Source organism: Rhinopithecus roxellana, chromosome 18 (genome assembly GCF_007565055.1).
Source record: "Rhinopithecus roxellana isolate Shanxi Qingling chromosome 18, ASM756505v1, whole genome shotgun sequence".
Classification (NCBI taxonomy): Eukaryota; Metazoa; Chordata; class Mammalia; order Primates; family Cercopithecidae; genus Rhinopithecus; species Rhinopithecus roxellana.
The window spans coordinates 60453952-60479235 of record NC_044566.1 but is presented as its reverse complement, the minus strand read 5'-3'; the positions used below and the strand labels follow the sequence as shown (position 1 = coordinate 60479235).

Below are 25284 nucleotides of genomic sequence, written 5' to 3'. Positions count from 1 at the left end.
GAAGTACGGGTGATGAATAATATTTTTTATGATAGCAGCGAATTGGCAGTTTAGCCGTTTAAATGGAGGATTTGTCTGAGAGGTTTTCTGGTGTCTACATTTCAGCTCTCTAGTTCAAAATGCAGCCTTGCAGGACTGTCAGAGGTCCTCTCATGAAAATTTCACTCTCATGAAAATGTGTGCACTGTAGTTAAGACTTTCAGGCCCCAGAGTCATGCAATTAAGGATCTTGTCTTGCAATAACTGTATATATTACATCAACCCCATTATTGCTGCATCTAGAAATGGATCAGATCCTGTGGAAACCCAAAGATGATAAAAAGTCATACTCCAAATAGACATTTTAGGTTTATATCCCAGTCTCTGGTTCTGTGGCACGATGCCTTTGATCCCTGAGGAAGATGTCTTGAGACATTATGTCCTTCTCTAAGCTGGTATTGGGGAGGTTTCCTACTTCCACTAGGTGCCTGCACTGGGGGAGTAGGAGGTGAAGCAGAGGAGTGGCCAGGACTTCATTTTCATCATTTGATTTTCAATATGCCCCTTTGCAATCAATAGTGCCTTTTAGTGCACTGCTTGCCTTACCATTTAATTTAAAGTCATTAAATTAAACTACTATCTATCACAACTACTACATCCTTTCTTAAAAGACTCTGACATGTTGTATCTCCTCATGTAGTTCCTATCCCAGGAATCCCTTTCAGACCTGCAGAAATAAAATCAGGTGACATTTTTAGTTAGTTATTTAAGGAGATTTATTGAGTATTATCTGTGCAAAGAACTTCGGATGACATCTGGGAGTCTACAGTCTTATTAGGGAACTTTTAGGGGATATTGCTAGAAGAGTATATGGTTTAATTACAGGGCCGACCCTAGACAAAATCTTGTCTCCAATCAATAATTACTTTACTTGGCAGCAGTCTTTTGAGTCTTTCATAGATAATGTAGGATATGCACAACAAAGCAAAACACCGAACAGTTTGGGTTAAATGTTCAACTCTTGTAAAGGAAACGAATCAGTGAGGACTGGCCTAGTGGAGGTAGGTGTTATGGAGATGCGACTAGAAGTGGCTCTGAATGAAGAGGAGGAAGAGATGGGCAGAAAAGAATGGAAAGGAGCTGCAGAAGAGAAAGAAGGAAGAATAAATGGCCAGTGTGCTCACAGGCTCAGTAAGAGCATCAGCAGGACTTGAATGAGGGTATGGAGGCAAACTACTAAACGCTGTCAAAACCAGGCCAGGGTGCTGAGGCTGGATGATGTAATTGAGAGCTATTGAAAGTTTTGAGCAGAAACGTGTTATGATTAAAGCCATGCAAAAGAAAGATTAGTTTGATATGGAAAATAGATGAAATAATGTCCGCAAAGAAGCTATTAAAATCATCTAGCCATAGGCCTCCAAGGGCCTGGATAGGATGTGGCCAGTGGGAATGGAGAGGAAACGAGATAATACGCAAGACATTTTATTATGTTTTTGTCACTTGCGAGGCCATATTCTTACATTTTAGTGGTAGCTGAAATCTGGAAAGACCGTTCAGATGTAACGGGCTCCTCAACTGTTATGTCAGGTTAAATGAATTACAGAGGAAGGGTAGAAAGGTGAGGGAGAGCCATCTATGTAACATTGGGAACATATTCGTAATTTAATAAACAAAATGTTATACTGCTTCCTCAGAATTTGGCTTGACACAGAAAGGAGGCAAGAGAAGCCTTACATTTATTTGTAGTTATGAAAAGAGTATCAAACTTTCATGGAGAACTTTCTTCTGCCTTTAATATTGATGACACCACCATTCTCTTGATATCCAATCCAGTGTCCAAACTGGAAACTTACTTTTTACTTGACTCTTTCCCTTAATCTCCATATCCAGTTACCCAGAACTAAATACTTATGTTTAACTGTATACTTCCTGTTCTCAGCATTCCCAAAGCCTCTATCCTAAGCCCTCTTGCTCTTACATTTCTTTCTTTGGATATTAATAACTGACCATCTTATAAGGGCTTGTGTGGGAGGGGTGGTAGAATTTAACATATCAAAGTACTGTAAAAAGTAGAGACTTGAAACTGCATTTATGAATTAAAAAAAAAGATTAGCAACTGTCTGATTAAAACAGTGTCTGACTCTGTGGCATTCTGAACAGAGGCCACTCATCAAGAGCTTTAAGAGCTGCCTCTGTTGAAGATGTAGTACTCGTGGGGAACCTACATATTTTATAAAGGAAGCACAGAGGTGTCCCAACTTGAGCCGAAGGGTGGTGAGAGTGAAAAGTTAAACCCACACCTTGGACGGCAAACAGGGCACTGCCTGAGCCTTGTATCTTTCAAGAGGTGCATCCCTTTCTAGAGCAAGAGCCAGCTTGGCTTCTGAAAATTGATTCTTGAAGATTTCTGGAAGGAATGACCCAGAGTCTTTTCCATTATTAGAACGAAGCACGGAAGACAGAGAGCTCTTGACCATGAGGAAAACCTGGACAAGAAATCACTTTTTTTCCCATATACATTTTCTACCCATTTTCTACATGGGACTGCTGTTTCCCTAGAACAAAAAATAAGCCAAAAACATCTTAAGTATTGTAAGATTGGTCAGCTATAGTATGAGCTTCCAATATAATTTACCTAAAGCAACGTAGTGACTAGAATTTTGAGATGACCAAATATGGTATAACACAAACATAGTATAATGAAAATAATAAAATTCTGACACCATTTCCAAAGAATAAGGCCAGGTTATAATATTAAGTATGACTTTCTTGATACGATTCATATCCTGATATTTATGGTTTAACACAGTCCATCTGAATATTTATGACATTATTTTCAGCCAGTAAGAATGCCCATTCTGTTTTTCAGCTTCTCCCGTTGGCAACGGTTACATCAAGCCTCCTGTTCCACCTGCTTCTGGCACACACAGGGAGAAAGGGCCGCCAACCATGTTACCCATCAATGTGGACCCAGACAGCAAACCAGGAGAATATGTCCTCAAAAGTTTATTTGTCAACTTCACCACTCAGGCCGAACGCAAGATTCGTATCATTATGGCAGAGCCCCTGGTGAGTACATGCCGTGGGACCTGCCTCTTCGAAACTTCATCTGTATGCTGTTATACTAGATTTAAACACTCTAACAAAAGATGGATTGCTTTTCTTCTAGTTTGTAAAGGTTCTTTAATATCATAGGTAATGTTTTAAAGGTAATAGTTAGGTTCCCTGATCTAAGAGAAACAATTTGAGTGTCGAGGATTTTAAAACAATCTTCAGCAAATACTATTCAGTAGCATGCTTCACTGCTGCATTTGGGACTAATAAGCATAATTTAACAAAAAGAAGGATCAAAGAAGTATCAGTCATAGAAAAATTGTGTTCAGAGTCTCTGTGATATATGTATGTGTGTATATATATATCATACACATATTTTATATATATGGCAAAATCTTTTGTCCAGTTTTTAAAGTAGATGACAAGAAAAATCATTTTGTTCAAGTGGCTGTGTGGACTTTGAGTTTGAGAAGTTAAGGGCTTGGTACCATATTGTCAGAGGAAGTGTTTCGATGAGTCGTTCAGAAACACCATTTCCATTTCTAAAACGTGAAAGACAATACATTCTTGACTAACTTACCTTTAGTTCTCTCGTTAGACACATGATGCCCTTGGATGTCAGTGTCTTTGGTTGCAGATGCTTCTGGTAGAAAATAAGGCAGGCGTGAGTCTGCCTTATGTTAATTGCTCTAACAGGGCTCTAAAGAGCACTGAATCTCTCCAAAGGACAGTCAGAAAGGAAGGAAGTGCAACTGGTAGATTCAGATTACTTGTTTTCTAACCTTGGCAGGGCCACACACAATAAAATGAAAGGAAAAGAATTCAGAGTGATGCAGCTGTTTCTGTGAAGTGTGACTTTGTACCTCCTATGAGGTTACTGGGGTAATAAGAAGATAATCAGAGGTTTGCTTTGCAGAATTATAACTCAAAATAATTAAAAACAGTATTCTTAAGCCTGCAATACATGTCTCTGAAAATATGTAACAGATGATGTGCATCATCTGTTAAAAATGACCTTTACAAGAATTACAACATAAGGTTTGGGAATCAGAATTCATAAACGTTTGTTAAGTGTGTTTACCTGAAAGTTACAAACTTTGCTCAATAAAATTTTTATTAGATCAGTGGATGTTACATTTATCCATTCTGTTCATAAAATTCTCTTCATTTGTTGAATTTCCATAATTATGGGAAGTGTTTCTTGCTTTTACAGTTTAAATCATCTAAATTCATCCTTACTACAGGACCTTTATTTCCATTCACTCATGTTTTTGTGTTTCTGCTCCTCTTACTTCTACTAATAGCTGATATCTGTGGTGTAGTTACTATGTGCTAGGCATTGTGCACAACTTATTACCTCCTTTAATCTTCGCAATGACCTTAGGTAGACAGAATTTATTTCCTGCTTACAGATGGGGAAATTTGGCACAGAGAAGGTTAAGTAAATACTCAAGGTCACACAGTGCTGATTTAAACTCAAACTGGGTGGCTTCAGAACCCACATCTGAACCCCTCTGAATTTATTGTAAAGCTTTCCTTGGTCCTCTTCATGTAAAGACACTGTTGCAGATACTGTTGCTAACTTCTTAAAACAAACCAACACAGGACTCTCCTGTAACTTGAATCAGCCACTTCAAGTATCCAAAGTCCCATTGCCCAGAACAGGGCTGACCCTTGGAGCCTCCAACCCCTGAAGCAGCCCAGACTCCTCCCCTGGTGGAGAGAGGGAAGCTACCTCCATTTCAGAGGATGTGGGTCAGTTTAAAGAGAGAGTGGTGAGGCACAATAAAGATTCATTTCACCCTGTAGCCCTAGAAAAGTGCAAAAATGACAGGTCTACTCTCTTTGAAATTGTGTATCCTAATGAATTTTCCTGAGGAGCTGTGAAGTTGTACAGAAGTTCAAAGAGATGCTTACACAGCTAGGTCCTGATACCTTTAGAACCATCCATGTTTCCAAAATAATAGTTTACTGTTTTTTTAAGAATTTATGAAGTAAAATAGTTTGGATTTAACTTTTTCCCTCAAGTCAGGTTGGAATTTGTTTGCGCGGAGTTTGTTTTTTCTTCTTGGAATAAGGATTAAGTCTGAAAAATGTACATGTGCCATAGCGTTCTTTTAATAGAAGTAGACATTTTTGTTCCTCTCTATGATACAACTAAAATGTCCCCAAACAAGAAAAAATTTTGAAGTGTAAGTTCTTGTCATAAGGAAATCTTCCTTATGTGCTTAGAGTGAAGGATTCTGCTGGGTGGTAATGGCCAAGAAGACACACTTGATGTTTTTAGCTGAAGAGATGAATCTGATCAGTTTTTAGTATTACTGATTTTTATAAAAAAGAGACTTTTTTGCTCTATCACCCAGACTACAGTGCAGTGGTGCAATTTTGGCTCACCACAACCTCGGCTTTCTGGGTTCAATTAATTCTTGTGCCTCAGCTTCCTTAGTAGCTAGGACTATAAGAGTGCGCCACCACGCCCAGCTAATTTTTATATTTTTAGTAGAGATGGAAACGTCTCTACTGAAATGTTGGCTAGCCTGGTCTCAAACTCCTGACTTCAGGTGATCCATCCACCTTGGCCTCCCAAAGTGCTGGGATTACAGGCATGAGCCCCCAACTCTGGCCTTTTTATTCCCCTTTGATTTTTTGGCAGAAATGTAAGCTTCTGTTCTATATTCTTTTCTTGTCTGCTGAAAAGTGCTTAGTAATTTTCTGTCCTTATTTTTGCCTACTTGTAGGCCAGTAAATGTGAATGGATTCAGAGGCTTGTCACCTGATTCTAGAAGTGTGAATGTGCATTTGGCATTTTGTCCTGTAGCTGCAACAATAGGTGTTATTTTTGATGTATGTAGAGTACTTTTAAGGTGAATTCTATTAAATGTCCTCTACTATTTCTCTTGTTGAGTTAGCTTCTCTTACAAAGACACTGAATGCTTTACAACCCTGAATTTATGTGGGTTCGTATCAAATCACAAAATTGTATTCTATTATTCTTAACTAAATACAACTTGTATGGGGATGGCAAAGGTAATTTTCAAAAACTTGGAAGTATAGACTTACTATTTGGGGAACTACTCAGGAATCCATATTTTTTAGTTTTATTGTTAAAAGAGTAACTCAGAATTTTACACCTATTAGCTTGTGTGGAGCAGATTATGTACAACTTTAAATTAAATCGTAAGATTTTATTTATGACTTTGCAATATCCAGATAGCCAACTTTAAAAAACAAAAGGAAATAAAAATGTTCTACAAAAACAAATTGTAGATTTGTTTCTCTGTAAATATCTTTCACTTGTTCTGCAGAATGGCTCTTTGTACCCAAAAGATGCTCAGGTCATATTCATGAATATTTATGGATAAGTCAATAATTTTATTCTATTTTTATTGCTTCATGGGGACATTTAACAGCATTTGTTCTTGTCCAATCTTATCATTATTTCACCTTTCCCAAGCAAAGTGTTCTGAACAAGCTAATGGGGTCATCTGTGTCTCTTTTATATTTTTATTTCAAAACATAAAAACTGCAGAAAATAAATAATGGATACAGTTCCTTCTTGCATCCTCCTCCTTCCCTCTGAACTCAGTTTTCTTCTTCCCAAAGTGAATCTTTTTCAGTTCTTTAAGTAAGAATCAGTGGGTGGTAAATTACTCAGTCTTGTTCATCTGAATGTCTTTATTTCTCCCTCATTTATCGGTGATGGTTCAGCTGGGAATAGAATTCTAAGTTGACATTCATTCTCCCTCTGACATTCATTCTCCATCTTTTATTATTCTACCTCTTTGTCTCTTCTGCATTCTGAGTAATTTTTTCAGATCTGTTTTCCAATTCATTAATGTTCTCTTAGGCTATAGAATCTGTTTTACCTATCTATTGAGAATTTTAATTTTGATGACTACATTTTTTATTACTGGAAGTGCTATTTAGTTCTGTTTGAAAGTCTACTTAGGCTTCTTATTTTCATTGTATTTTGTTTCTTTTTTAAGATTGCAACTTTCCTTTTATGTCTTCAATCACCTTGAATGTGTCTTTAGATTATTGTTCTGTTATACACTACTTGTTGTGTCTGCTAATTCTTCTGTTTGTTGTGCCTGCTAATTCTTGCCCATGATGGATTGCTTTTTACGTACTTTTTTCACTGTGAATTCTTTCACTGAGCCTCTTTTTCTGTGAGTTCTCCTTGCATCCACGGTTGTGGGAGTGTTTCTCCAGCACAGTTTTGCTTTTGCCCCTTCTGTTGCCCAGAGTTACTGCTGTCCGGGGCCAAATATTCGGTGACTTTCTGCACCTAGAAGGTGACACGAATGTATATCCCAAACTTGTAGGACTTTGGCCTGTGGTTTCAAATTCTTGGATGTGAATTTTTTTTCTTGTTATTTTACATAGAATTTAAGCAGAGACCACTGGGAACATCTTTTCATCTTCTTTTAACGGTGCATAGATTTTTCCCTAGTCTATTGTTTAGGACCAGACTTCATGTAAGGCATCTTATTTTCTATGTCCCACCTCTCAGGGCCCATATCACTGTTTCCTATCCCCCGGTGGACAACAACAAAAGCCTCTAGGATAATGAAACAAACAGTCCTCTCCCTGGACAGCCACTAAGCTACCTCACTCCCTCCTGTTTTTCCTTTCCTTTTACCTTTCTTGTGAACTCATTTCTATACTTAAAAAAAAAAAAAAAAGTTATATTTCATTCAATATTTCCAAGCACTTACTCCATGTAAGCTTTTGGGTTACCTGAGCCCGTCGTCCTGCCTGTGTCCTCTGCAGAATTCTCAGTTTGCTTCCCATGCAGATAAAGCCAAGGTTGGCCTTTGCTCCATGAAGCACCGGTGAGGTGGGGTGTCCTCAAGGTGAATAAAAAGAAGAATAAGGGGCCTGTCACCAGTTTTTCCTCCTCTGATCTCATCTGTGAATCTTCTCTAAACACAACCCTGTCCATGACATTTCTTGCACAAAACTTTCATTTCATTCTCTTTCACTCCTTGATTTGGCCCAAACCGATCTTACTCCCACCACATGCCTTTATGAACCCAGGTTTCTTGTCTGCCACCATGCGTTTATGCATGCCGACCTCTCTTTCTGGAATGCTGCTCAGCTCCTCATCCTGCCTGCCCTTTAAGGCCCCATCCAAAATCTCATCATCTGAAAAGCTTGGCTTGATTTCTTCCCTGATGTCTCCACACAATCATGCTTATGTTAACACACACTTACACGTATCTGCAAATCTCTCTACTTTATCTGAGCTACCATATCATTCTGTCGTGCAAACTATTCTGTCCTCACTGAATTAGAGTAATTAGTATAGGCTAAACTAGTAAATACCAGAGTATATGATGAGTTTTAAGGGTAAGCATTTTATGATACTTTCAGTTGTACATGTGCGTACCAAACCATAGTGTATTTTTTATGGTGGTGGGGTAGGGGCAGAGATTTTCTCTTAAGTTGAAGAAGCAATGTATTAGCCTATAAGTTCCTTGGAGGCAGTATCTGTGTGGGATGCATCTTGACACACACACACATGTAAACACACACACACACACACACACATCCCATGCCCCCATGTTTAGGACAGTGTTTGCATATCATAGACAGTAAATTTTTTTCTAAATGAATGAATGAATGAATGAAACATTAATATAGTAGCTTGAAAGGAATGTCTTTATTGGATCCTGTGTGTTTCCAAAGGTCATCTTGCCAACTCTAAACTAATAATAATAGATTTTTGTTCTGTTCTTTGCACTCGACAGATGAATGCCCTACAATGTGCTGAGTACAAGAGGCATTGATTCTCAGCCTCCTGCTTTCGGGCATCTAAGGATACCTGTTTATTCATTGATATGGTCACCTTCCCTTCACCCCGACTCCAGCAATAGGTGACTCTTAGTGATCAGACACAGTCTCAGAATATATGCTCTCATTCTCTGTGAGTCTGTCTATATAGCATCTATCACTGTAGTCACAGGCAATTACCTTCTCAGTAAGCTCTTTCCAAAAACAAGACTCTCCAGTTTTTCAGAATTCAAGTGCTGCTATCAATTTTGACTTTGTAGATCGAATAGACAAAAGAGATAAAGACAAAGTTAAAGACAAAACAGCTTTTCATTCTGACTGATCTGGATTTGACTCCTGCTTCCACCTCTTTAGTGTTGTGTGACCTTGAACCAGCCAGTCAACCTCCTTTTTTTCTCATTTGCAAAATGGGAATAACAGTACCCAGCTCACAGGGTGGCTGAGAGGATTAGAGGGAGTGTGTGGAGCCCCTGATATACTCCTGAGCATGTAGGAGATGCTCATTTGTCCTCATCACCACCCTCATTATCCTCATCGGAGGACTGAGATGAGTTTCTGGTATATTTCCTCAGAAATCAGCCTGGTGCATCCTCTCTTTGTGTTCACTCAAACATAATGGAGGCTTGAGCAGGGGACTTGACTGTCTGCTGTTGCCATTTATCAGTACGTCAGGTGGCTCTCCTGAGCTCTGCCATGGCGTTGACAGAGGCACAACCACAGCTCCTTTCAGCAGACCTGGTGTTGGCCCTCCAGGCACTCATGCTTTGGGAGATGACAGAGGCAAACAAAGTACTTGAGAGAAGACAACACCCCCCACGATCTCACTGTATTTCCAGCAAAACACTTGAGGCCTACCCAGGTGTGAATTGTGAAGACCTAGGCAGTAAAACCAGGGATTTGAGGTACGTCCACCTCTGAGGGTTTTCAAAGGCTTTCAAAGAGGAAATTTCATTGGTTCTTGAGAGGAGGGGGTCTCAGAAAAAAATAAGAACCATGTAATGCCAGGCAACCCAAAATGTGAAAGGCTAGGTTATTCAGCTAAGTAAACCAAGTTTAGAAAATTTCAAGAATTTTCAATCACACTTCTTAGACTTTTGTCCACGCCCCTCCCTATGACTTGCCCAATACACAAGAAAATTGTTTTTTTATTATAGCCCTGCCACTAACCTGTGCTTCTGACAAAGTCACTTATGTGTGATCTATCATTGTTTTCTCATCTATGAAAGGATAGCAGCCAGGCCGTTTTCACTCTAGTGTATAAAAGAAATGAAATAAAAGCAACATTCACTCTCAAACCCCTGGGTTTAAACTCTTAAATTCCTTGGGTTTAATCCCTGGGTTTTTTTTTTTTTTTTTTTTTTGAGACGGAGTCTCGCTCTGTCGCCCAGGCTGGAGTGCAGTGGCCGGATCTCAGCTCACTGCAAGCTCCGCCTCCCGGGTTTACGCCATTCTCCTGCCTCAGCCTCCAGAGTAACTGGGACTACAGGCGCCGCCACCTCGCCCGGCTAGTTTTTTCTATTTTTAGTAGAGACGGGGTTTCACCGCATTAGCCAGGCTGGTCTCGATCTCCTGACCTCGTGATCCGCCCGTCTCGGCCTCCCAAAGTGCTGGGATTACAGGCTTGAGCCACCATGCCCAGCCAATCCCTGGGTTTAAACTCACTTATTAGTGAGTCTACCTGGGTTTAATCTTCCATTGTCCCTTCCAGGAGCTGCAGTGGAAGCTAAATTGGGGATTGGGCCAGGAATTCCATCTGGATCTAGTCTATCAGCATAAAATGTCAACGGGAAGAAGAAAAAGAAATTCTGACTCGCCTGACAAAGAGTTACTCAGAAAGAAAGTGATTTACTGTGTTTTGATTTCAAAACCTGGAATAAAGAGAAGGTTTTTTTTTTAAGTCTACTTGACTTAAAAAAAAATCTAACTTTCATCTTGTCCTTCAGCGGAGACTAAGAGTGAGAGAGTTGTGCCCACCTTCGTCCAACATCCTGGAATTCAAAAACACTTTTTATGATGAAAGATGAGTGAAAATGGGGAATTTTATCATTGGGATTGCTTGAGCCTTAGTAGCCTTGTTCACAAAATGGTTAATAGACAAGATGCAGGCAGGATATTTTAGACATTGCTCCTGTGCTGAGTTTGGAGCACAGGTGTGGGCTGACAAACAGAGTGATAATTCATAAAGGTGCTAACTGTGTCATGCTGGAATGGAGGCTTAAAAATAATAGAACATGATCTAGCTGGTTTGCTAACATGAAAGAAGTAAACTCGAAGTAACACAAACTATTTTATTGGGGTACACAGTCTGAAGAATCCAGGATGCCAAACTCTATTGCATCACACATCATGAATCTGTAATGAAATATGTCATGCTTAAGAACAAACCTGTAGGAACATCAGTCATGGCCAGCTGGCACAAACCCTGAAAGGCCAAGCAATTAGCTAATGACAGCATTACTGCATGGTAATGTTGTTCCAGGTTCAGGCAGTAACGTTGTTGACATACCTTTGTTCCTTGGCCCAGAGTCTGAGCCTTCCAGCTCCTCCTGTGTCCTGATGTTACAAAGCTGGCATCAGGACAACTCTCCTGTTACCCCTAAAGTTAAGCAGGATGCTGTGCTGTAATAAGGACACTGGTGGCCCACCACCAACAGATCGTATATGATGAGTGGTTCTAGTCATTTTGATGAATGGGACTGTAGGTCTAAGTAAGTTTGGCAAGTGACATACACCCTCGTCCGAGCTTCCTCTTGTGATTATAGACCATATCTGATGAGAAGTAAGAGACCGAAATTAGGATACACCCTGTTTTTAGGTGTAAAAGAGGTTTCTTCACCTCTGGGCCGTCTAGAGATTGAACATTCATCCATAGTCTTGTGTTTCACTCATTCACATGACTGATGTGTGTGCAGACTTCTAGATATCAGAAAACATCAGATCCTTTCATCCAGAACCCTTTTTAGTATTTTAGTAATTTGTGAATTGGGAAATTCTGCTGTGCTAAAGGACAGAATGACTGCCTCTAATTAAGTTTGGATCTTTATATGACAGATCTTCATAAAACGGATTGTAATTAATCATGTTCATAGGCTTATCACCATTTACTAAACTCAGTCATATGATATTTTGTAATATTTTATCATGCCCGTTTGCAAGCTGGTGGTTTTTCTGCACTGCTCTACATGCCAGTCTTCCTATACTAAGCAAAGGTTGCATGTCTGTTGACTAAGGATGTGTAAATAGCAGAAATACCAGCCTTAATGTCTTTCTGCACTGTGGATTCCAATCAGCTTCCCAGAAGGACAATCAGCTAGGCTTGTTGGTCAAACTCCTCTTTAAATAGAGGCTGCTGTTGCTTCGACAGACCAAATAAGGGAAATATAGAGTAAAAGTAATTTCGTTTAACTCCCTGTTGAGTGTAGTGATAGAATCAAAGTAATGCTGTCCTGAAAAGAGACTAAAATGTTGCTCTTCAGATAGGGAATATTTATATCACACTTGACAACATACTGGCTAGTTTTCAAATTATAAATAAATAACTTTTAAAATAGCTGTTTCTTAACAAAACAGCTTAGCCTGGAACATCCCTTAAATAATCTATAAAGACATTCATCAAAAACTTGAAAATTCACCGTAACCCAGAAACATAGCATTGTTAGTGGCTAAAAAGATTTAATTTAACTGCTGAATGAAGTGATCTTTCAGATGATCTCATAAGTTTGTTTTCTTTATTATGAGTATGCTTGGAGACATGTAGATGAAAAACATTTATTCTGTGGCTCCTAAATGGAACTTTTTCAGCTGTGAAATGAAATTTAATACACCACCATAGTAAAAGTTTGATTGAACCTTATAGCAAATAAATGATGTGAAAAGCATCATGAGGTAATAAAAAATATCAGAGGGCTTTTTACTTCAATTTAATAGTATCCAATTCAGTTCATTCATGGATAAGGCCATAATTTTTATTTTTATTTTTATTGCTGGTGACTTTCTGAAGAGATTATCGAAGTTTCCTTTTTTTGAGAATACAAAACCGGACGAAGGTGATTCCTCATTATTTTCAGTCTAGCTTTTCTGATGATATGTTCTTTGTACTATTTACAAAAACATCCTTTTTAATACAAACAAAAGATCATCTGGAAGTATATGTTTTAGAGTGAGAGAAAATACCAATAAAAAAAATTCAATAATAATGGCATAATACCAAGTAACGATGGCTCATTCCTTAAGGCCACTCTGATGTAATATTGCTGTGTTCCCACACCACATTGTGCATTTTGACATTCCTGAAAATCATCAGTACAGTTTTCAGCAATAGCAAGCTTTACTATAGCATTGTAGCAATTTTAACCAGCACAGATTTTGATTTCTATAGGTCATGCTAACAATAAGACTTGTTTTATTAGGTATTTTTACTGTTGCTTACATACGTATCTAGTATATTCTGACTTTTAAAATTTCTTAAAACACAATATTCTATTTGATAATATTTCCTGATGCTTTTGGGAATTTCTACTCAATTCCTAAGTTGTAATTATGTAGGTTGAAGGCAAGGGAGTTGGAATGTTCCTGTAGGCTTTCCCAACGTGATTCAGCCATGAAGAATACAAACATTCAAGGAAAAAGACTATGCAGGCCACAGAGAAGGAATGTCTGGTGGACACAGTGGCTCACACCTGTAATCCCCACACCTTGGGAGGCTGAGGTGGGAAAATTGTTTGAGTCCAGGAGTTTGAGACCAGCCTGTGCAACATGGTGAGACCCGCTCCCCAATCTCTATCTACAAAAAATAAAAACAAAAAAATTAGCCAAGCATGGTGGCACATGCCTGTGCTCCCAGAGGCTGAGGTGGGAGGATCATTTCATTGAGGCTGCAGTGAGCCGTGTTAACACCACTGCTCTCCACTCCAGCCTAAGTGGCAGAGTGAGACCTTATCTTCAAAAAAAGAAAAGAAGGAACGTCTCAGAAGTAGAAGAAGAACAGATGGGAGGTGGAGGGTGATTCAAGTGGAAAGAAGGGAGTGAACATTGCGGCTAAAAGATCCAGCATGAAAAATGGCCACCAGATTTGCCATTTGGAAAATTACTGGGGTCCCTAGGGAGACTAATTTTAGTGGTGAAAGAAAAGCCCAGATTGCAAGTAGTTGAAGACATTTTGAATAGGAGAGGAAAGAAAGAAAGGAAGTATAGACCAGAAGAGGGTTAGAAAGGAAACCACAGCCAGAGGTGGATGTGTGGCCAAGGAGGGCACTAAGATGAAAAGGTTTCAGCATGTTCCTAGCTGAGAGAAAGACCGAAGAGAAGGGAAGGGTTGAAGAAAGAGGTTGCTGAGGAGCTGGCTGATGGAGCGATGTCCTGAAGGAGACAGGAAAAAAAATCCATCCACACACACTGTGCTAGACATTGAAAGTCTACTGAGTGAACATAACCTGCACCATTAGAGGGGTGTATTGGGACAAATAAAATTGAAAAGACCAACAAAATAGGAAGTTACCCAGAAACAAACAAGTGAAGGTTGCATCTTACATGTCGTAGTAGCTGCTGTAGTTCTTTTTTTTTCTTCTTCTTCTTCTTTTTTAAAGAATGCCTATGAGAGCTGCTCTTTTGTTCAATTAAAATGAAGATTAACTTGGTAGCTGAATTTAATTGAAGTGTCTCCTCCACTGTTCAAATAATGGATTTGTACTTAGGACTGTTAAATGTGGCAGAGAAATAGGCTCCACTGAAATGAACAAAATCACTGCAAATAGGACAGATTATCTCAAGAGATTTTGCTTAAAAAAAGTGCCAACATATTCTTCCAGATTTATATCTGCCTTCACTTTTCATGGCATGGGGTACTGGGCAACATCTTACCTGATAGTACCTTGGATTTATTTGAGCTGTCTTCTGTATCATTCTCTTTTGTTTCTTTTCCTCCAATATTTTAGGTGAAAGGTAGCATTTATTATTTCGCTTAAGAAAATTCATTTTAATAACTAAATGGAATACAACGGAAGAAGTTTTGTCAGTTTCCACAAGTACCCTTCTTCCACAGATCTCCAAGGGTTTTAACTATTTCTCATTAGCTATTAGAAACCTACTCAGGATGTCATAGGGTGATGTCCATTTTTACAAACTGAGGCAGGTTATCAAGGGGGTAAGTCTTCCTCCAGAAGTCCAGTGATCCATGCAGGCAGTCAATTGACATGACCAGAGGACATCTTCAAGATGAATCACACCACTGGGGTGCCGATTACCCCTCAGGATGGGGAAAGTCATTTGGGGAGTAGTGGTCAATATTCAGAACTGTGAGTCCTCAGGCTCACTCCTTAGGTGTTTTTCCAAACTTGAGTCAAAGTTGGCACAAATGAGATCAGATGAGAAAAAGATGTCAGACATGAAAACATTTGGGACCCCATTATTCTTTGGTTCATACTGAAATAGAGTGCCTGCTGCTGGGTGCAGATAGTTCTGAACAAAATGCTTTGGTGCATTTTCGCAGTTGGGTCCACAGCTCTTTACTGCGAAGGGTGCCGCCACATGGGGTGAGGAGGCTCATCACTCAGCATCTTCCCATGTTCTGGTGAAGAAGAGAGATCCTAATGGTGGTAGTTCCATTCTGAAATTCTTTATTAACCACTGAGACCAGACATTTATATTATAAAATTTCGCTGCTGATGATATCAAAATCCTCAATCGATTATATGTATCCTCATTTTTTCTAAATGATAACTGAAGCTTAGAGAAGTTAAGAAAGGGTCATAAGTTGTGAGGACCTAGGATTCAAACTCTCAGATTTCAAGAACTCTCAGGTCTCTCAGATGTAATGTCTGGGTTTCACTTTTTTCTGTGCTGTGAGCAGCCGCTGATGTTCAGCGCGAAGTCTGAGTATTTTGGGTTTTCCCAGGTCCCCGGGTCCTCGTTTGTTCACTGTCACTCAGTGAGCTGGGGCATCTGGTCAGACCTAAGGTCTTCAGCTTTAGCCAGCTGAGAACTTTCAGGGACCCATCACCCCAAAGTTAGGCTTTTTCAGAATGATTGTGTGAAAATAAACATTCAATTCAATTCATGAAACTTCAGTACATAAATAAAATTGTACCAAAATATAGAACAAAGACAAATTTTTAAAGTATGTGAAGTCTTTCTATTCTTACTTGAAGCATACTGTTTTTACCTGATGAATAGCATCATTATTTTGAGCTTCCTTTGCCATAATCTGTTTCCACTTGTTGGTTAAATACCCATTGTGTATTCTGTGCTAAGTTTGCTTTACTGCTTATTTAATACTCTTTAAAAACCAGGATATCTGAACGTGTAGATCTTGGATTTCATGCAACTGGTGTCCGGCAGTAGAACTGCAAGCAGGAGCACACCTCTACAGCTCTGTTTTCTTTTTTTCTCTTTTTTCTTTTTGTGTTTTGTGGGTATATAGTAGGTATACATATTATGGGGTACATGAGATGTTTTCATCCAGGCATGCAATGCGTAATAATCACATCATGGAGAATGGGTGTCCATCCCCTCAAGCATTTATCCTTTGTGTTACAAACAGTTCAGTTATGCTCTTTTAGTTATTTTAAAGTGCATAATTAAATTATTATTGACTATCATCACCCTGTTGTGTTATCAAATACTAGGTCTTATTCAGTCTTTCTTTTTTCCATCCCCACCTCCCCACTAACCCCCCACTATCCTTCCCAGCCTCTAATAAATATCCTTCTACTCTATATTTATGAGTTCAATTGTTTTAATCTTTAGATCCCACAGATAAGTGAGAATATGCAATGTTTGTCTTCCCATGCTTGGCTTACTTCACTTAATGACCTCCAGTTCCATCCATGTTGTTGCAAATGACAGGATCTCTTTCCTTTTTCATGGCTGAATAGTACTCCATCACGTAAATGTGCCACATTTTCTGTATCCATTTGTCTGTTGATGGACACTTAGGTTGCTTCTAAATCTTGGCTCTTGTGTGCAGAGCTGCAGCAGATGTGGAGCTTATTTTCCAAATACTGATTTCCTTTCAGTATTTGGAAAAGATTGCTGGATCATATGGTAACTCCATTTCTAGTTTTTTGAGAAACCTCCAAACTCTTCTCCATAGTGGTTTTACTAATTTACATTCCCACCAACCAGCGTGTGAAGGTTCCCTTTTCTCCATATCCTTGCCAGCATTTGCTGTTGCCTGTCTTTTGGATAGAAGCCATTTTAACTGGGGTGTGATGGTTTCTCACTGTAGTTTAGACTTGCATTTCTCTGATGATCAGTGATGTTGAGCACCTTTCATATTCATGTTTGCCATTTGTATTCTTTTAAGAAATGTCTAGTCAAGTCTTTTGCCCATTTTTTGATTGGATTATTAGACTTTTTTTTCCCATAGAGTTGTTTGAACTTTGTATATATTTTCGTTCTTAATCCATTTCAGATGCATAGTTTGCAAATATTTTCTCCTGTTCTATGGATTGTCTCTTCATTTTGTTGATTGTTTCCTTTGCTGTGTGGAAGCTTTTTTTTTTTTAGACAGAGTCTCGCTGTATGGTCCAGGCTGGAGTGCAGTGGCACAATCTTGGCTCACTGCAACCTCCGCCTCCCAGGTTCAAGCAGTTCTCTGCCTCAGCCTCCCGAGTAGCTGGGATTACAGGCGTGGGTGCTCAACCCAGCTAATGTTCGTATTTTTAGTAGAGACGGGATTTCACCATGTTAGTCAGGCTGGTCTCAAACTCCTGACCTCGTAATCTGCCCACCTCGGCCTCCCAAAGTGCTGGGATTACAGGCGTGAGTCACCCCACCTGGCCGCTGTGTGGAAGCTTTTTAACTTGATGTGATCCCATTTGTTAATTTTTGCTTTGGTTGCCTGTGCTTGTGGGGTACTACTCAAGAAAATTTGCCCAGACCAATATCCTGGAGATTTTCCCCAGTGTTTTCTTGTAGTCATTTCATATTTTGAGGTCTTAGATTTCCAAGTCTCTTTTCTGAAGCAGGCCTGAGACCTACTGATCTTTCCCTTGTATTCACATGGCTCTCTTCTGAGCTGGAGCAAGTGTGCCTCTATCCTTTCCTCTCTTTTTATCACTCTATGCTTCCTCCCCTCTTTTCTTTCTTCCTCCATCCTTCCTTTCTTCCCTTTCTTTTATTCCCTCCTTCCTTCCATCTTTCTTCCTTCCTTCTTTCCTCCCTTGCCTCCTTCCTGTCTTCATTTCTTCACTCATCCTTTCTTTCCTCCCTCTTTCATATATTCTTTCCCTTTCTCCCTTTCTTCCTTTCATCTTTTGTTCTCTTTGTTTTTTATCCACTATGGTATTCTCTCCCCTAGGTGTACTCTTAAGCCTCATTTCACTGATAAAATCTATGTTGATACAAAGATAATCTTGATAGTGTTAAAATGTGAACCTGATTCTCTGTGCCCAAAGCTATCTTTCCAAATGCATACAGATATAGTCAGCCATTTAACACACCCTGATAAGTTCCAGCTGTGTACTAGGGGTATGTAGGAGACATACAAGTGACAACATGGTGGGAATGCTGACAAGAATAGGTGCAAATAAAGTACTGTATGATAACTGACAAGTGACTCTGCCAGGGAAAACTGGGGAGGGGCTTCATCTGGGAAGTGACATTTAAGCTGAGTCTTCAAAGAATCAATGATTAAGACAGTATATTTGTGTCCAGGCCCAGTGGCTCACACCTATAATCCTAGCAGTTTGGGAGGCTAAGAGGGGGGGGCGGTGGATCATCTGAGATCAGGGGTTCAAGACCAGCCAGGCCAACATGGCAAAACCCCATCTCTACTAAAAATACAAAAATTAGCCGGGCATGATGGCACGCATCTGTAATCCCAGCTACTCCGGAGGCTGAGGCTGAGGCAGGAGAATCTCTTGAATGCAGGAGGCAGAGGCTGCAGTGAGCCGAGATCATGCCACTGCCCTCCAGCCTGGGTGACAGAGCAAGACTCCGTCTCAAAAAAAAAAAAAAAAAAAAAAAAAAAAAAAAAAGATAGTATATTTGTGTAAAAATCGTTAAGGAAGACTTAATATGTTATTTTATTGAGGCATTGACCCCAAGTTCTTAGCTAACGGACTTGTCTTTTATGTATAGCAGCGACTTATATATATCAACTTCGCTTATTAGAGAAAGTGAGCCTGACAACGTGTTGTTTCCTTCATGTGTGTGCAAAAATGTGTAAGTGTAAAATATCATGTTTATCAGCTTCCCATCTAATTTGTAGTGGGACAAAATAATTTCTAGTTATGGGGAGCTTTGGGATGTGGGTGGACACAGTCACCTTTCTTTCCCCGCTGTGGCAGGATCCTCTTTTAGGTAGTAGTGAAAGAGGATTGCCTTCCGTGCTCCCACTGTGTGAACTCCTGGGTTGTTTTAAGGGTCTACAGACCCACAGGTGTGCTGAGTTATTGTTTCTCTGGCTTTTAAGGTCTCCCATATAGATGTATTCTCATGTTTCTAGTATGTATAAAAGAAGTATTGTTGCTACTCTAGTCCAGAACCTTTTTTTTTTTTTTTTGAGTTGACGTCTTCCTCTGTTGCCCAGGCTAGAGTGCAGTGGTATGATCTTGGCTCACTGCAACCTCCACCTCCCGGGTTCAAGTGATTTTCCCACCTCAGCTTCCCAAGTAGTTGGGATTCCAGGTGCCTGCCACCATGCCCAGCTAATTTTTGTGTTTTTGGTAGAGATGGGGTTTCACCATGTTGGCCAGGCTGGTCTCGAACTCCCAACATCAGGTGATACGCCTGCCTTGGCCTCCCAAAATGCTGGGATTAAAGCCGTGAGCCACCGTGCCTGGCCCAGAACCATTTAAAGGTATCATTGGAGCTGTCGTATTAGCTGTTTGTCATTCTGTATAGTTTTAAACAATAGATACTTAAATAAAATTACTATCTTGTATGTTTGGAGTGTGAGTATGTGTTTTCTGGTTGAGAACTTTTTGAACATTTCTGGAACTAAAAGGGGTCTTCATAAAATAGATGATGATGTCAACAACATTTGAATGTACTTAATGCCACTGATTTGTACAATTTAAAGTGTTAAATCTTCTACTATGTATATTTTACCACAATAAAAAGTATTTTAAAAAATTTAAAACTTAAAACAAGACATATACACAGAAAATAAAGGGATTTTCGTATTTGAAGAAACTGGATACCACTGTCCTAGAACTTTTATTAATTTGGCAAATGCGTAGCCAGCACCAAGCAAAAAATGCACATGGTGGTCTCACCCTACCAGTCTGAGGTTTCATCAAGAGCCTTACACATCAACTACTCTGTCTCCATGGCAAAATATACAGGTTCAAAATGTGTATTCATCTAGCATACAGAGAATACTGTGTTCTTATGAGTAAACAAACATTTTCTGTTCAAAGTATACTATTTAGATATAATGAATAAATACTATATGTATTCATCACTCATCAGTGTCTGAAGGCTCACAGCGTGTCACACGCTCCATGTCGGGTGGACTGCTGCACGCCAGGCAAGCCATGCTCTGTCCTGTGACTAAGTGCTGAGAGAAACAGAGGTCTCTGCATTTCTGGGGCTTGCCACCTAGCAGGGATGGTGCTCGGTGCCTCACTCATGAGTGTGTAATTGCACAAGATGATGACTGTGATGTGATTTTACTCTATGGTAAAGTCAGTGAAAGGACAGATACATGAGGCTTTGCAGGCATGTGCCAGGGAGAGGCACCAGGTGTTGGGGGATGGCTCAGAGAAGGGCTTCCCTGAGGAAGTGATAGTTCAGCTGAGGTTTGAATAATGAACAAATAGCGACAACACTCAGAAGAGGAAATTAACCACATTTCCCCTCTCAGACTCGACTCTTCGCCCCAGTAGCGGATATCATGTGTTCTTCAGTATTCCACCCTGGCATGTAGCATTTGACGCATGTGAACCCTCAGTCACTGTTGAGTGATAAATAAAGATATAGCATCTATTCATTATATCTAGATAGTATACTTTGAACAGAAAATGTTACCCATAAGAACACAGTATTCTCTGTGTTTTTCATGAATACACATTTTGAACCTGTATATTTTATGATGGCGACAAAGTAGTTGATTTGTAAGGCTCTTGGTGAAACCTCAGACTTGCAGGATAAGACTACCATGTGCATTTCTTCAAGAACAAGGACAGTATGGGGCGGGGGTGGGGCTTGTATATGCCTTAGGTATACATCGTCTTTGTGAGTGGAGGAGAAATGATTAGACCCACAGTGAGAGGGTCTATGTGAGCAGGTAAATATACATGGAGTCTTGCTAGGGAACCTGCACTGGCCAAAGTAAAACTTAATATTTTTTGATATATAGCTTTTGCATTGTTTCTAATCCTAAATCAAATTTGGGATCAGAATGAACTTCCATAGAAAAGACATATATATATATATGTATATATATGTGTGTGTATATATGTGTATATATGTGTGTGTATGTGTATATATATGTACACACACATACATACACACACACACACGCTAACACACACACACACATAAGGATAAGTAATATAAAATGCTCCACTGGAGGCTTAAAAAGCAATGCTGCGTGAGTTGAGTCATTTTGGAAAGGGTGAATTAGCAATATATATTATTCTATAATTAAAAATTCAAGTTGTCCAAGTTTTAAAAAGCTCTCTGAAAGAGTACAAAGAAATATGATTTTGAAAACATGTAATACAGTCAACATAAAACCTCTATTTCCTTGTGTCAATGAACATTCCCCATGTAATTAATTTATTTACAATAGATACTTTGAATTCTTCTACCAGATATGTAAAAATTTCTTTCTGAAATGGATTGAAAACAGAAGACTGTTCATGATGGATATTTTCCTCAGAAGTTTTGGTCTGGAAAACTGAGGCCTTGCTTTGAGTTACATTTTCTGGAGTTCTCAAAATGTCAATAATGTCTGAATTAAACTCTTTGAATTGAAAAAAAATGCTCTGCTGGAAGATCAGTTAAGGCTTCCTAATGTAAACAAAGATGTAATAATTAGGGAGAATTGTTTCTGTAGTAGACTTTTGTTACTACTGATACTATTTTTGCAGAGAACTAGATGTGGTGCAAGACAAATCACATGCCCCAAATTCACCAGTTACACCTGGTAAATGTATGATTGGTAGGTTCTCCCTCAGTACCAGTCTAATAAATAAATCTTACTTTGCTTCTAAATCTAGGGACTTGAAATAGTGAATTGCTTTCAACTTTTATTTTTATTTTATTTATTTTTATTTTTTGAGATGGAGTCTTGCTCTGTCACCAGGCTGGAGTGCAGTGGTGCAGTCTTGGGTTCAAGTGATTCTCCTGCCTCAGCCTCCTGAGTAGCTGGGATTACAGGCACGTGCCACCACACCCAGCTAATTTCTGTATTTTTAATAGAAACAAGATTTCACCGTGTTGGCCAGAATGTTCTCCATCTCTTGACCTCATGATCCACCCTCCTCAGCCTCCCAAAGTGCTGGGATTACAGACGTGAGCCAATGCGCCTGGCCTCAAGTTTTTATTATCTGTCAAGTCCCAAGATAAATATTAAATTTTTCAAATAAAGTTTTTGGTTTTTATTATATTGTTGCTATTGAAGACATAGGACCACTTATAACATCAGATTCTTTTTTTTAATTGACAAATAAAAAGTTTATGTATGGTGTTACAACATGATGTTTTGATATATGTATAATGAGTAAATCAAGCTAATTAAGATTTCTATTACGTTACATAAATTATTTTTTTGTGGTGAGATCATTTAAAAATCTACTTTCTTAGTGGTTTTCAAGTATACAATGTGTCTTAGTCCATTCAGGATGCTATAAAAAATTACCATAAAGTAGGTGGCTTATCAACAATAGACATTTATTGCTCAGAGTTCTGGATACCCAGAAGTCCAAGATCAAAGCACGGGATATTTAGTGTCTGGTGAGGGCCCCCTTCCTTTATAGATGTTGCCTTCCCGCTGCATCTTCACATGACAGAAGGCGCGAACAAGCTCCCTAGGGCCTCTTACTGATCCCACTCAGGAGGGTTCTGCCCTCACGATTTAATCTCCTCCCGAAGGCCCCACCTCTTAACGCCATCACTTTGAAGGTATCAGCATCTGAATTTTGGGGGGATACATTGAGGCCATAGCACAATACATTATTAACTGCAGTCACCAGTCACCATGCTATACAGTAGCTCTCCAGAACTTAATCTTCCTATCTAAATGAAACTCTGTACTCTTTGATCAACATCTTCCATTTCCTCTCATCCACCAGCCCCTGGTAACTACCATTGTAGTCTCTGCTTCTGTGAATTTGACTTTTTTTTTAATTTCAGGTTTATGTGAGATTGTACAGTATTTGTCTTTCTGTGCCTGGCTTATATACTCAGCATAATAATCCTCCAGGTTCATCCATGTTGTCAGAAATAACAGGATTTCCTTCTTTTTTAAGACTAAATCGTCTTCCATTGTATATATATATAGCACATTTTCTTTATCCATTCATCCACTGATGGATACTTAGACTGACTCTATATTTTGGCTATTGTGAATAATGCTGCAGTTAACATGAGCATGCAGATATCTTTCAAGATACTGATTTCATTTTCTTTGGATACATACCCAGAAGGTGAATTGAGGGATCATATGGTAGTTCTATTTTTGATTTTTTAAAAAACTTCCATACTTTTTTCCACAGTGGCTCTACTAATTTACATTCCCACTAACAATATACAAGAGTTCTCTTTTCTCTACATGTTTGCCAACATTTATTATCTTTTTTCTTTTTGATAAAAGTCCTTATGACAGGTAAGAGGTGATATCTCATTGTAGTTTTAATATGAGTTTCCCTGAGTATCAGATTCTTAATGTTTTGGTCTAAGAGATGTATATTAAGATAAATAGCAAGAGCCGTGGCAGTAATGATCAAACATAACTACTATGGTTACAATACCTAAGGGAGAATTCCTCACTCATTTAAAAATTGGCATCCTCCTCATTCTATAAGGAGAGAAATGAGTGAGGAAAAATGGAACAATAATGGCATTTCTTTTATACTATTTAAGAGACTCTAATAATTATCCTTGCATGTATTCTTTTTCTTTCTAGGAAAAGCCATTGACAAAATCCCTGCAACGTGGAGAAGACCCCCAGTTTGATCAGGTATGTGATGTATATGTTACATGCTAGTTTTCCTTTAGTTCAGCATTCACGCAAGGCAGGGCCTGCATGCTCACTATTGTTGTATGGATGAACGTCCTCAAAGAGAATATGGGTATGTGATCTTAAGAACTGTACCCTGCAGTTTTCATGGTTGTGGTTTATAGCTGTTCAGTAAATGTCTATCGGTTAGAATCAAAAAGAACTGGAAAGTATTGGGATAATATGAGTAGGTCTTCAATTGATTATTTCCTATATCTTTACATATTGGAATTAAAGAAACCAAGAAAAGAGTTTAAAGGAAATTCCATTCCTTTAAAAACTTGAGATTCTTCTAAATAAATGATACTATGTGATGATCAGATCTCTGCACTAGAGCTTGTTCTTGTTTTCATCCAACACTTTTTTGGAGGCCTACTATTTGCTTGATGCTGTGCTAGGTACCGGTGATACAAAATCTAAGATAAGTTTTAGGCCTTCAAGAATTCACTGTCTTGTGAGAAAGGTACTACCTAAAAGATGAGTATAACACAGTATAGGATCTTAAGATTCTAACAGTTAAAATAATACATGAACAAAATGATTTAAGACAGAATAAATACAAAGTAAGTCCTTTGAAAATAGATTAGGACTAGTAAAAGAACATTCAACTCTAAACAGTTGGTAATAAACGTACAATATCAGGATCTGATAGATTCTGGTTCAGTAATTTCAGGAAGGTCCTTGGCACGTTTAAAAATGATGGATAACAGGACATCCACAGAGGCCGGAGGTATGTTTGTGAAGTTTCCTAAACTTTTGCAGTTAATGACAAAAAAGGCACTATGTTCTTCAGAAATGTTAGTTGGTGCCAGCGTCAGATACAAAATACTGCTGGATATTCCCTGGCTTGAGCTAGTATGGTGTTTTTATGGTCTAATGAAAAACACACAGGGTGTACACTTTCTGTAGGGCTTTGAAATTGCCTTTAATATGAAATCCAGAGGAAGTCTCCCTGGGTACAAATTTAGACTTGTATGATCCAGAAACATCATGATTGTACAGACAAAATCCTTCATTTTCTATTTTATGAGCTGTTCTCTGAAGGAGACCTCACAGGTTTATGCTCACAGCCAGCTGAGTGGCGTGGCTCTGGGCTTGCTCTGTTGCTAGCCGAGCTGGCCATTTTCTAGAATGCTGGTGAAATGGAAGATGGACCTCATCTCTTTGTGCCATAACGCTATCTTTTCTAGTCACATTGTCCATTGTTGTTATCACCTGGCAGGTGCCAAGGTGGTCAGAGACCCTTGGTGAATATGGTATATGATGTTTGGGGTTACCATTTTGGA

The 25284-nt window shown here is 39.0% G+C and overlaps 1 protein-coding gene across 4 annotated transcripts in view; it reads left to right on the top strand.

Moving 5' to 3' along the window:
* The window catches only part of FRY (FRY microtubule binding protein), a 271683-nt gene that overhangs the window by 46256 nt on the left and 200143 nt on the right, over positions 1-25284 (top strand). For all 4 annotated transcript variants that reach the window (XR_004054740.1, XR_004054741.1, XM_030922400.1 and 1 more), the window contains exons 2-3: positions 2849-3048; positions 23906-23959. Coding sequence is in view for 2 of the 4 variants with exons in the window: in XM_030922400.1 (XP_030778260.1) it covers positions 2849-3048; positions 23906-23959 (254 nt within the window). In the remaining 2 variants the exon portion in view is untranslated. The remainder of the gene's footprint in view (positions 1-2848; positions 3049-23905; positions 23960-25284) is intronic.